This window comes from Lampetra fluviatilis, unplaced genomic scaffold, assembly GCF_964198595.1.
Source record: "Lampetra fluviatilis unplaced genomic scaffold, kcLamFluv1.1 SCAFFOLD_638, whole genome shotgun sequence".
Classification (NCBI taxonomy): domain Eukaryota; kingdom Metazoa; phylum Chordata; class Hyperoartia; order Petromyzontiformes; family Petromyzontidae; genus Lampetra; species Lampetra fluviatilis.
Genome location: NW_027621785.1, coordinates 45,001 through 57,527, shown reverse-complemented (window position 1 = coordinate 57,527; position 12,527 = coordinate 45,001). Strand labels below are relative to the sequence as shown.

The 12,527-nt window shown below is 59.8% G+C and overlaps 2 protein-coding genes across 2 annotated transcripts in view; both read left to right on the top strand.

Annotated features, from left to right (window-relative positions):
• The first annotated feature begins 1,121 nt into the window (after positions 1-1,121).
• On the top strand, positions 1,122-7,529 carry LOC144955695 (uncharacterized). The gene is made up of 5 exons (XM_078885844.1): positions 1,122-1,359; positions 3,438-3,552; positions 4,629-4,838; positions 6,965-7,296; positions 7,503-7,529. Exons 2-5 carry the CDS (start codon positions 3,480-3,482, stop codon positions 7,527-7,529), a joined length of 642 nt encoding a protein of 213 aa, XP_078741970.1. The 5' UTR covers positions 1,122-1,359; positions 3,438-3,479.
• The window catches only part of LOC144955696 (intermembrane lipid transfer protein VPS13D-like), a 48,850-nt gene continuing 43,639 nt past the window's right edge, over positions 7,317-12,527 (top strand). Inside the window, exons 1-3 of the mRNA XM_078885845.1 lie at positions 7,317-8,142; positions 9,034-9,249; positions 11,151-11,241. Coding sequence (XP_078741971.1) covers positions 9,100-9,249; positions 11,151-11,241 — 241 coding nt within the window. The 5' untranslated portion in view covers positions 7,317-8,142; positions 9,034-9,099. The remainder of the gene's footprint in view (positions 8,143-9,033; positions 9,250-11,150; positions 11,242-12,527) is intronic.

Sequence of the window (12,527 nt, the reverse complement as noted above, 5' to 3'; positions counted from 1 at the left end):
AGTGGGTGGGTGGGTGAGTGGGTGGGTGGGTGAGTGGGTGAGTGAGTGAGTGGGTGGGTGGGTGAGTGAGTGGGTGAGTGGGTGAGTCGGTGGGTGGGTGGGTGAGTGAGTGAGTGGGTGAGTGGGTGGGTGGGTGAGTGGGTGGGTGAGTGGGTGGGTGGGTGGGTGAGTGAGTGAGTGGGTGAGTGAGTGGGTGGGTGAGTGGGTGGGTGGGTGAGTGGGTGGGTGAGTCGGTGGGTGGGTGGGTGAGTGAGTGAGTGGGTGAGTGAGTGGGTGGGTGAGTGGGTGGGTGAGTGGGTGGGTGGGTGGGTGAGTGAGTGAGTGGGTGAGTGAGTGGGTGGGTGGGTGAGTGAGTGAGTGGGTGAGTGAGTGGGTGGGTGAGTGGGTGGGTGAGTGAGTGGGTGAGTGAGTGGGTGGGTGAGTGGGTGGGTGAGTGGGTGGGTGGGTGGGTGAGTGAGTGAGTGGGTGAGTGAGTGGGTGGGTGGGTGAGTGAGTGAGTGGGTGAGTGAGTGGGTGGGTGAGTGGGTGGGTGAGTGAGTGGGTGAGTGAGTGGGTGGGTGAGTGGGTGGGTGAGTGGGTGAGTGGGTGGGTGGGTGAGTGAGTGAGTGGGTGAGTGAGTGGGTGGGTGAGTGGGTGGGTGAGTGAGTGGGTGAGTGAGTGGGTGGGTGAGTGGGTGGGTGGGTGAGTGGGTGAGTGAGTGGGTGGGTGAGTGAGTGGGTGGGTGAGTGGGTGGGTGAGTGAGTGGGTGAGTGAGTGGGTGGGTGAGTGGGTGGGTGGGTGAGTGGGTGAGTGGGTGGGTGGGTGAGTGAGTGAGTGGGTGAGTGAGTGGGTGGGTGAGTGGGTGGGTGAGTGAGTGGGTGAGTGAGTGGGTGGGTGAGTGGGTGGGTGGGTGAGTGGGTGAGTGAGTGGGTGGGTGAGTGGGTGGGTGAGTGAGTGGGTGAGTGAGTGGGTGGGTGAGTGGGTGGGTGAGTGAGTGGGTGAGTGAGTGGGTGGGTGAGTGGGTGGGTGGGTGAGTGGGTGGGTGAGTGAGTGGGTGAGTGAGTGGGTGGGTGGGTGAGTGGGTGGGTGAGTGAGTGGGTGAGTGAGTGGGTGGGTGAGTGGGTGGGTGGGTGAGTGGGTGAGTGTGTGGGCGAGCGATGGGCGAGTGACTTCCCTCCTCCGCCCGCGTCTCCCCCGCCAGGAATCCCCGTGCTGTACGCGACATCGCTGGACATCACCGCCCGCAGAGATGCCACCACCACCACCACCTCACCCACCTCCTCACCCACCTCCTCACCCACCTCCTCACCCATCTCGTCATCTCGCAGCCAACGTCGTCACGGCTGGAACATCGAGTGTGCCTTCACCACTGGTGTAAAGGTTTGTATCATCAGCAGCATCAACAGCAGCAGCAGCATCATCAGCAGCAGCAGCAGCATCAGCAGCAGCATCAGCAGCATCAGCAGCAGCATCATCAGCATCAGCAGCAGCATCATCAGCAGCATCAGCAGCAGCAGCAGCATCAACAGCAGCAGCATCATCATCATCAGCAGCAGCAGCAGCAGCATCATCATCAGCAGCATCATCATCATCATCAGTAGCATCATCATCAGCAGCATCATCATCATCAGCAGCATCATCATCATCATCATCAGCAGCAGCAGCAGCAGCAGCATCAGCAGCAGCAGCATCAGCAGCATCATAATCATCGGCATCAGCAGCATCATCATCAGCAGCAGTAGCATCAGTAGCATCAGCAGCAGCATCATCAGCATCAGCAGCAGTAGCACCAGCAGCAGCAGCATCATCAGCATCAGCAGCAGCAGCATCATCAGCATCAGCATCAGTAGCATCAGCAGCAGCAGCATCATCAGCATCAGCAGCAGCAGCATCATCAGCATCAGCATCAGTAGCATCAGCAGCAGCATCAGTAGCATCAGCAGCAGCATCAGTAGCATCAGCAGCAGCATCATCAGCATCAGTAGCATCAGCAGCAGCAGCAGCATCATCAGCATCAGCAGCAGCAGCATCATCAGCATCAGTAGCATCAGCAGCAGCATCATCAGCATCAGCATCAGCAGTAGCAGCATCATCATCATCAGCATCAGCATCAGCAGTAGCAGCATCATCAGCAGCAGCATCATCAGCATCAGCAGCAGCATCATCATCAGCATCAGCATCAGCAGTAGCAGCATCATCAGCATCAGTAGCATCAGCATCAGCAGCAGCAGTATCATCAGCATCATCATCATCAGCAGTAGTGGTAGAATTGTCATCAGCAGTGTGGTGGTGGTGGTGGTGTTTGTGATGAAAGCTCTTGTGGTATAGATGGTGGTAGTGGTGGTGGTGATGGTTGTTGTGGTGGTGGTTGTGGTTGTTGTGTTGGTAGTTGTGATGATAATGATGATGATGATAGCTGTATTGGTAGTGGTGGTGATGGTTGTTGTTGTGGTGGTGGTAGTGGTGATGGTTGTGGTGGTGGTGGTGGTGGTTGTGGTGGTGGTTATTGTTGTTGTGGTGGTGATGATGGTTTGGTGGTTGTGGTAGTGGTGATGGTTGTGGTGGTGGTGGTGGTTGTTGTTGTGGTGGTGATGATGGTTATTGTTGTTGTGGTGGTGATGATGGTTTGGTGGTTGTTCTTGTTGTTGTTGTGGTGGTGATGATGGTTGTGGTGGTGGTGGTTGTTGTTGTGGTGATGATGATGGTTGTTGTTGTGGTGATGATGATGATGGTGGTTATTGTTATGGTGATGATGGTTGTTGTTGCTGTTGTGGTGGTGGTGATTGTTGTTGTTGTGGTGGTGATGGTGGTGGTGGTGGTGATGGTTGTTGTTGTGGCGATGATGATGATGATGGTGGTTATTGTTGTTGTTGTGGTGGTGGTGATGGTTGTTGTTGTTGTTGTGGTGATGATGATGATGGTTGTTGTTGCTGTTGTGGTGGTGATGATGATGGTTGTTGTTGTTGTTGTGGTGGTGATGATGATGGTTGTTGTTGTTGTTGTTGTGGTGGTGGTGATGATGGTTGTTGTTGTGGTGATGATGATGGTTGTTGTTGTGGTGATGATGATGATGGTGGTTATTGTTATGGTGATGATGGTTGTTGTTGTTGTTGTGGTGGTGGTGATGGTTGTTGTTGTTGTTGTGGTGATGATGATGATGGTTGTTGTTGTTGTGGTGATGATGATGATGGTTGTTGTTGTGGTGATGATGATGGTTGTTGTTGTGGTGATGATGATGATGGTTGTTGTTGCTGTTGTGGTGGTGATGATGGTTGTTGTTGTTGTGGTGGTGATGATGATGATGGTTGTTGTGGTGGTGGTGATGGTTGTCGTCGTTGTTGTGGTGATGGTGATGATGGTTGTTGTTGTTGTGGTGGTGATGATGATGGTTGTTGTTGTGGTGGTGATGGTGATGATGGTTGTTGTTGTTGTTGTTGTGGTGGTGATGATGTCCTCAGGTCGACCTGGTGAAGGACGTCTTTGAGCAGATCCTCGAGACGATGGACAACATCGCCCCCAACGCTCACGGGGACGAGCTGCTGGTGGTGGACAACCATCAGCACACCAAGCAAGGTTCTACTACTCCACCATCACCACCATCACCACCACCATCATCACCATCACCATCATCACCAGCATCACCACCACCATCACCACCACCATCATCACCACCACCATCACCACCACCATCACCACCATCACCATCACCACCATCACCACCATCATCACCACCATCATCACCATCATCACCACCACCATCATCACCATCATCATCACCATCATCACCATCACCACCATCATCACCACCATCATCACCATCATCACCACCACCATCATCACCATCATCATCACCATCATCATCACCATCATCATCATCATCACCACCATCATCATCACCATCACCACCACCATCATCACCACCACCACCATCATCATCACCATCACCACCACCACCATCACCACCATCATCACCACCACTACCATCATCATCACCAACATCACCATCACCATCATCACCACCATCATCACCATCATCATCACCACCATCATCACCACCACCACTATCATCATCATCACCACCACCACCACCATCATCATCATCATCACCACCACCATCACCACCACCATCATCATCATCACCACCACCATTATCTTCACCATCACCACCACCATCATCTTCACCATCACCACCATCATCACCATCATCATCACCATCACCACCATCATCACCACCATCATCACCATCACCACCACCATCACCACCATAATCACCACCATCATCATCACCACCATCATCACCATCACCACCATCACCACCACCATCATCACCACCAACACCACCATCACCACCACCACCCCCACCATCACCACCACCATCACCACCCCCATCACCACCACCACCACCACTATCCCCACCTCCACTATCACCGCCACCTCCACCATCACCATCATCTCCACCACCATCATTAGATGCCAGGCCCTATCCACTGCTGCATGAACACTTTTGCTAGACACTTGGGTGGACACCTCGGTGGACACCTGGGTGGACAATTGGGTATACGCCTGGGTGGACGCGTTGGTGGACGCGTTGGTGGACAATGAGGTGGTCCCTTGTTTGACGGTGCCCTGTTCTGTGGTGGTGTGGGCAGGTTACGGCGGTGACGGCGGTGATGGTGGTGATGGCGGTGATGGTGGTGATGGTGGTGATGGTGGCGATGGTGGCGATGGTGGTGATGGCGGTGATGGTGGTGATGGTGGTGATGGTGGCGATGGTGATGGTGGCGGTGATGGTGGTGATGGTGCGCTGGTTGGGAATTTTGGCGACGTTCATGCAACCATCTCTCTACCCAGCCTCACCGGTACCACCACCACCACCCCTCCCCCCTCCCCCCCACACCCCCCGCCTCCCCCCCCCTCTACCCCCCGCCCCCTCCCCTCCCTGAGCGAGTGAGCGAGTGGGCAGGTGGGCGGGTGAGCGAGTGAGCGGGTGAGCGGGTGAGTGGGTGAGCGGGTGGGCGGTGTGAGCGGGTGGGCGGGGTGAGCGAGTGGGCGGGTGAGCGAGTGTGTGGGGTGAGCGGGTGGGCGGGTGAGCGAGTGAGTGGGTGAGCGGGTGGGCGGGTGAGCGAGTGAGTGGGTGGGCGAGTAGGCGGGGTGAGCGAGTGAGTGGGTGAGCGGGTGGGCGGGTGAGCGAGTGAGTGGGTGGGCGAGTGGGCGGGTGAGCGAGTGAGTTGGTGGGCGAGTGAGTGGGTGGGTGGGTGAGTGGGTGAGCGGGTGGGCGGGTGAGCGAGTGAGTGGGTGAGCGAGTGAGTGGGTGGGCGGGTGAGCGGGTGGGCGGGTGAGCGAGTGAGCGGGGTGGGCGGGTGAGCGGGTGAGCGGGTGGGCGGGTGAGCGAGTGAGCGGGGTGGGCGGGTGGGCGGGTGAGCGAGTGAGCGGGTAGGCGGGTGGGCGGGTGAGCGAGTGAGTGGGTGGGCGGAGTGAGCGAGTGAGTCGGTGAGCGGGTGGGCGGGTGAGCGGGGTGGGCGGGTGAGCGAGTGGGCGGGTGGGCGGGTGAGCGGGTGGGCGGGGTGAGCGAGTGAGCGGGTGGGCGGGTGGGCGGGTGAGCGAGTGAGCGGGTGGGCGGGTGGGCGGGTGGGCGGGTGGGCGGGTGAGCGAGTGAGCGGGTGGGCGGGTGAGCGAGTGAGTGGGTGGGCGGTGTGAGCGAGTGAGCGGGTGTGAGCGGGTGGGCGGGTGAGCGAGTGAGTGGGTGGGCGGGTGGGCGGGGTGAGCGAGTGAGCGGGTGAGCGGGTGGGGCGGTGTGAGCGAGTGAGTGGGTGAGCGGGTGGGCGGGTGAGCGAGTGAGTGGGTGAGGAGAGTGGGCGGGTGAGCGGGTGAGTGGGTGAGCGGGTGGGCGGGTGAGCGGGTGAGTGGGGTGAGCGGGTGGGCGGGTGAGCGGGTGAGTGGGTGGGCGGGTGTGGGCGGTGTGAGCGAGTGAGCGGGTAAGCAGGTGGGCGGGTGAGCGAGTGAGCGGGTGAGTGGGTGAGCGAGTGAGTGAGTGGGTGGACGAGCGACCGAGTGAGTGAGTGGATGAGTGGGTGGACGAGTAAGTGGACGGGCGAGCGAGTGAGTGGACGAGTGAGTGGACGAGCGAGTGAGTGGGTGGACGAGTAAGTGGACGGGCGAGCAAGTGGGTGGACGAGTGAGTGAGTGGACGAGTGAGTGGACGAGCGAGTGAGTGAGTGGGTGGATGAGTGGGTGGACGAGTAAGTGGACGGGCGAGCAAGTGGGTGAGTGAGTGGACGAGCGAGTGAGTGGGTGGACGAGTAAGTGGACGGGCGAGCAAGTGGGTGGACGAGTGAGTGAGTGGACGAGTGAGTGGACGAGCGAGTGAGTGAGTGGGTGGATGAGTGGGTGGACGAGTAAGTGGACGGGCGAGCAAGTGGGTGGACGAGTGAGTGAGTGGACGAGTGAGTGGACGAGCGAGTGAGTGAGTGGGTGGATGAGTGGGTGGACGAGTAAGTGGACGGGCGAGCAAGTGGGTGAGTGAGTGGACGAGCGAGTGAGTGGGTGGACGAGTAAGTGGACGGGCGAGCAAGTGGGTGGACGAGTGAGTGAGTGGACGAGTGAGTGGACGAGCGAGTGAGTGAGTGGGTGGATGAGTGGGTGGACGAGTAAGTGGACGGGCGAGCTGGACGGGCGAGCAAGTGGGTGAGTGAGTGGACGAGCGAGTGAGTGGGTGGACGAGTAAGTGGACGGGCGAGCAAGTGGGTGGACGAGTGAGTGAGTGGACGAGTGAGTAGACGAGCGAGTGAACGGGTGAGTGGGTGGGTGAGTTGACGAGTGAGCGGACGAGCGAGTGGACGAGTGAGCGGACGAGCGAGCGGGTGGGTGAGTGAGTGGACGGGCGAGTGAGTGAGTGGACAAGCGAGCGGACGAGCTAATGGACAAGCGAGCGTGTGGGCCGATCACGTCACGGATAGCGTCAACCTCCCCTCCCCCCGCCCTCCAGTCTCACTCCGTGGAGACCTGAGTCAGGGTGAGGAGGCGCTGGCGACGCTACGTCTGGACCTCCTCACCGCCACCCTCCGGAGGCGCTCCTCCTCACCCCCCCACGGCGCCCTGGAGGTCTCCCTGCGTCTCGCCTCGCTGCGTCTCGCCGACGAGCTCGCCGGAGACGAGTCGCGCCACCCCGTCCTGCTCGCCACCGGCACCTCCCGGCCACCGTCACAACCGTCACGACCGCCGCCGCGTCGGGGAACTCGGCCGAGTCGTCCGTCTCGGTCGGCCGAACGTGGTGGAGGGGAGAGGGAGGTGGAGGTGGTGGAGGAGGAGGGGGTGGAGGTTTGCCAGGAGACGCTCTGGGGGAGAAGATTTTCCTGGGCGTCGTCGTCGTCGTCGTCTTCGGAGGAGAAGGAGGAGGAGGAGGTGGTGGAGGAGGTGGAAGAGCAGGAGAAGGGGCGACTACGACAGGGTGGAGGTGGTGGTGGAGGTGGTGGAGGTGGTGGTGGAGGTGGAGCCGCTCTGCTTGTTCCCCGGTCGTCCGCTAGAAACGCCGCCACCGCCTCCTCCGCTAGGCCCGATGGCGGCCGCCACCGCCGTCGTCGCCGTGACGACGGCCGCCGTCGCCGTGACGACGACGGGAGGAGGAGGGGGGGGCGGCGGGTGGCGGCGACCGCCTCCGGCACCTCTCCGACGAATACCTCTCACGCTCGTGGCCGGGTTTCGGCATCGGCGGCATCGGCCCAACCGATCCTCCACCGCCGGCACCGCCGGCTCCTCGTCAGCCGACGCCGGCGGTTGCCGTAGGCGGCAGCGCCGTGGGTGGTTGGTGGGGAGGAGTGGGGGGGGGCGCTGCTGGTGCCGTGACCTCACCACCACCACCACCGGCACCACCACCGGCACCACCACCGGCACCGGTGCCGGCTGGGCTGTCGACGTCGCTGCCGGACGCGCTGTCCAAGACGCGCGCCGTCCGCTACGTCTTCGAGACGTACGGGCGGCCACGGCGACGGCACCGGCAACACCGGCACCAGCGGCTACGACCGGCACCAGCAGCAGCAGCAGCAGCAGCGTGGTGGTGGTGAGGGTGGTGGTGGTGAGGGTGGTGAGGGTGGTGAGGGTGGTGGGGATGAGCAGGAGGTGAGGGTGTACATCACGCTGGTGAGCGAGCAGCACCCGGAGTTCAAGGTGAGGGTGCTCGCTCGCTCGCTCGCTCATTTACTCACCCACTCACCCACTCACCCACCCACCCACTCACCCACCCACTCACCCACCCACCCACTCACCCACCCACTCACCCACCCACCCACTCACCCACCCATTCACCCACCCACCCACTCACCTACCCACACACTCATGCACCCACCCACTCACCCACCCACCTACCCACACACTCATGCACCCACCCACTCACCCACCCACCTACCCACACACTCATGCACCCACCCACTCACCCACCCACCTACCCACACACTCATGCACCCACCCACTCACCCACCCACCTATTCACCCACCCACTCACTCACCCACCCATCCACTTACCCACCCACCCATCCACTCACCCACCCACTCACCCACCCACCCACTCACCCACCCACCCATCCACCCACCCATCCACTCACCCACCCACTCACCCACCCACCCACCCACTCACTCACCCACCTGTTCACCCACTCACTCACCCACCCACTTACCCACCCATTCACCCACCCACTCACCCACTCACCCACCCACCTACCCACACACTCATGCACCCACCCACTCACCTACCCACCTATTCACCCACCCACTCACTCACCCACCCATCCACTTACCCACCCACCCATCCACTCACCCACCCACTCACCCACCCACCCATCCACTCACCCACCCACCCACCCATCCACTCACCCACCCACTCACCCACCCACCCACCCACTCACTCACCCACCTGTTCACCCACTCACTCACCCACCCACTTACCCACCCATTCACCCACCCACTCACCCACCCACTCACCCACCCACTCACCCACCCACTCACTCACCCACTCACTCACCCACCTCCCCCCCACCCCCCCCACCTCCCCCCCACCCCCAGTCTCGCTACGGAGGCTTCCACCGTGTCGTGCGTGCGACGTTGGGCGACGTTGCGGCGACGTTCACCATGCAGACCTGGGTGGTGCTGCTCGACTTCTTTGGCGTGGGCTCCACCGCGCGGGGTCACGGGGTCACCGCCGGGGTCACCGCCGGGGTCACCGCCGGGGTCACCGCCGGGGTCGCGGATAAAGACCTCAACACCAAAGTGGAGCTCAAGGTGAGCGGGTGGGTGAGTGGGTGGGTGAGTGAGTGAGTGAGTGGGTGGGTGGGTGGGTGAGTGAGTGGGTGGGTGAGTGGGTGGGTGAGTGAGTGAGTGAGTGGTGGGTGGGTGGGTGAGTGGGTGAGTGAGTGAGTGGGTGGGTGGGTGAGTGGGTGGGTGAGTGGGTGGGTGAGTGAGTGAGTGGGTGGGTGGGTGGGTGAGTGGGTGGGTGGGTGAGTGGGTGGGTGAGTGAGTGAGTGAGTGAGTGGGTGGGTGGGTGAGTGGGTGGGTGAGTGAGTGGGTGAGTGGGTGAGTGGGTGAGTGAGTGAGTGAGTGGGTGGGTGGGTGAGTGGGTGGGTGAGTGGGTGAGTGAGTGGGTGGGTGGGTGAGTGGGTGGGTGGGTGAGTGGGTGGGTGGGTGGGTGGGTGAGTGGGTGGGTGAGTGGGTGGGTGGGTGGGTGGGTGAGTGAGTGGGTGGGTGAGTGGGTGGGTGGGTGGGTGAGTGGGTGGGTGGGTGGGTGGGTGAGTGGGTGAGTGGGTGGGTGGGTGGGTGAGTGGGTGGGTGGGTGAGTGGGTGGGTGGGTGGGTGAGTGGGTGAGTGAGTGAGTGGGTGGGTGGGTGGGTGGGTGAGTGAGTGGGTGGGTGGGTGGGTGAGTGAGTGGTGAGTGAGTGGGTGGGTGGGTGAGTGAGTGGTGAGTGAGTGGGTGAGTGAGTGGGTGGGTGGGTGAGTGAGTGAGTGAGTGAGTGGGTGGGTGGGTGGGTGGGTGGGTGAGTGAGTGAGTGGGTGAGTGAGTGGGTGGGTGAGTGGTGAGTGGGTGAGTGGGTGGGTGGGTGGGTGGGTGAGTGGGTGGGTGAGTGGGTGGGTGGGTGGGTGAGTGGGTGGGTGGGTGGGTGGGTGAGTGAGTGAGTGGGTGGGTGGGTGGGTGGGTGAGTGAGTGGGTGGGTGAGTGAGTGAGTGAGTGAGTGGTGAGTGAGTGGGTGGGTGAGTGGGTGGGTGGGTGAGTGGGTGGGTGGGTGAGTGGGTGGGTGGGTGAGTGGGTGGGTGGGTGAGTGGGTGGGTGAGTGGGTGAGTGGGTGGGTGGGTGAGTGGGTGAGTGAGTGGTGAGTGAGTGAGTGGGTGGGTGGGTGGGTGAGTGAGTGGTGAGTGAGTGGGTGGGTGGGTGAGTGAGTGGTGAGTGAGTGGGTGAGTGAGTGGTGAGTGAGTGGGTGGGTGGGTGGGTGGGTGAGTGAGTGAGTGGATGGGTGAGTGGGTGGGTGAGTGGGTGAGTGAGTGGGTGGGTGAGTGAGTGAGTGGGTGGGTGGGTGAGTGAGTGAGTGGATGGGTGAGTGGGTGGGTGGGTGGGTGGGTGAGTGAGTGAGTGAGTGGTGAGTGAGTGGGTGGGTGGGTGGGTGAGTGAGTGAGTGGATGGGTGAGTGGGTGGGTGAGTGGGTGAGTGAGTGGGTGGGTGAGTGAGTGAGTGGGTGGGTGGGTGAGTGAGTGAGTGGATGGGTGAGTGGGTGGGTGGGTGGGTGGGTGAGTGAGTGGGTGAGTGAGTGGTGAGTGAGTGGGTGGGTGGGTGGGTGGGTGAGTGAGTGAGTGGATGGGTGAGTGGGTGAGTGGGTGAGTGAGTGGGTGGGTGAGTGAGTGAGTGGGTGAGTGGTGAGTGGGTGGGTGGGTGAGTGAGTGGGTGGGTGGGTGGGTGAGTGAGTGGGTGAGTGAGTGGTGAGTGAGTGGGTGGGTGGGTGGGTGGGTGAGTGAGTGAGTGGATGGGTGAGTGGGTGGGTGAGTGGGTGAGTGAGTGGGTGGGTGAGTGAGTGAGTGGGTGAGTGGTGAGTGGGTGGGTGGGTGAGTGAGTGGGTGGGTGGGTGAGTGAGTGAGTGGGTGAGTGGTGAGTGGGTGAGTGAGTGGTGAGTGAGTGGTGAGTGTTTGTATCGTTGCAGGTGGGGCAGCTGTCCGTGCTGCTCACCCAGGAGGGGGAGGAGGTTCTGAGCGCCAAGCTCACCCACTTGTCCACCAGCCTCACCACCACAGGTGGACAACTCAGCCTGCCTGTCTCCCTGTGTGTGTGTGTCTGTGTGTGTGTCTGTGTGTGTGTCTGTGTGTGTGTCTGTGTGTGTGTCTGTGTGTGTGTCTGTGTGTGTGTCTGTGTGTGTGTCTGTGTGTGTGTCTGTGTGTGTGTCTGTGTGTGTGTCTGTGTGTGTGTCTGTGTGTGTGTCTGTGTGTGTGTCTGTGTGTGTGTCTGTGTGTGTGTCTGTGTGTGTGTCTGTGTGTGTGTCTGTGTGTGTGTCTGTGTGTGTGTCTGTGTGTGTGTCTGTGTGTGTGTCTGTGTGTGTGTCTGTGTGTGTGTCTGTGTGTGTGTCTGTGTGTGTCTGTCTGTGTGTGTCTGTCTGTGTCTCTGTGTGTCTGTGTGTGTCTGTCTGTGTCTCTGTGTCTCTGTGTTTGTCTGTCTTTCTGTCTGTCTCTCTGTGTTGGTGGTAATGATGATGATGATGGTGATGATGGTGGTAATGATGATGGTGGTGGTGTTGGTGGTAATGATGATGGTGGTGGTGTTGGTGGTAATGATGATGATGATGGTGGTGTTGGTGGTAATGATGATGGTGGTGGTGTTGGTGGTAATGATGATGATGATGATGGTATTGGTGGTAATGATGATGGTGGTGGTGTTGGTGGTAATGATGATGGTGGTGGTGGTAATGATGATGATGATGATGGTATTGGTGGTAATGATGATGGTGGTGGTGTTGGTGGTAATGATGATGGTGGTGGTGTTGGTGGTAATGATGATGGTGGTGGTGTTGGTGGTAATGATGATGGTGGTGGTGTTGGTGGTAATGATGATGATGATGGTGGTGTTGGTGGTAATGATGATGGTGGTGGTGTTGGTGGTAATGATGATGATGATGGTGGTGTTGGTGGTAATGATGATGGTGGTGGTGTTGGTGGTAATGATGATGATGATGATGGTATTGGTGGTAATGATGATGGTGGTGGTGTTGGTGGTAATGATGATGGTGGTGGTGGTAATGATGATGATGATGATGGTATTGGTGGTAATGATGATGGTGGTGGTGTTGGTGGTAATGATGATGGTGGTGGTGTTGGTGGTAATGATGATGGTGGTGGTGGTGGTGGTAATGATGATGGTGGTGGTGTTGGTGGTAATGATGATGATGATGGTGGTGTTGGTGGTAATGATGATGGTGGTGGTGTTGGTGGTAATGATGATGGTGGTGGTGGTAATGATGATGATGATGATGGTATTGGTGGTAATGATGATGGTGGTGGTGTTGGTGGTAATGATGATGGTGGTGGTG

What these genes read in the sequence shown, in the direction of transcription:
- LOC144955695 (XM_078885844.1), top strand. Translation starts at nt 3,480, where the DNA reads ATGGACAACATCGCCCCCAACGCTCACGGGGACGAGCTGCTGGTGGTG. An exon ending in CCATCAGCACACCAAGCAAG is followed by an intron (nt 3,553 to 4,628) that starts GTTCTACTACTC and finishes TGGTGTGGGCAG; the next exon opens with GTTACGGCGGTGACGGCGGT. An exon ending in TGGAGGAGGAGGGGGTGGAG is followed by an intron (nt 7,297 to 7,502) that starts GTTTGCCAGGAG and finishes GTCGTCCGCTAG; the next exon opens with AAACGCCGCCACCGCCTCCT.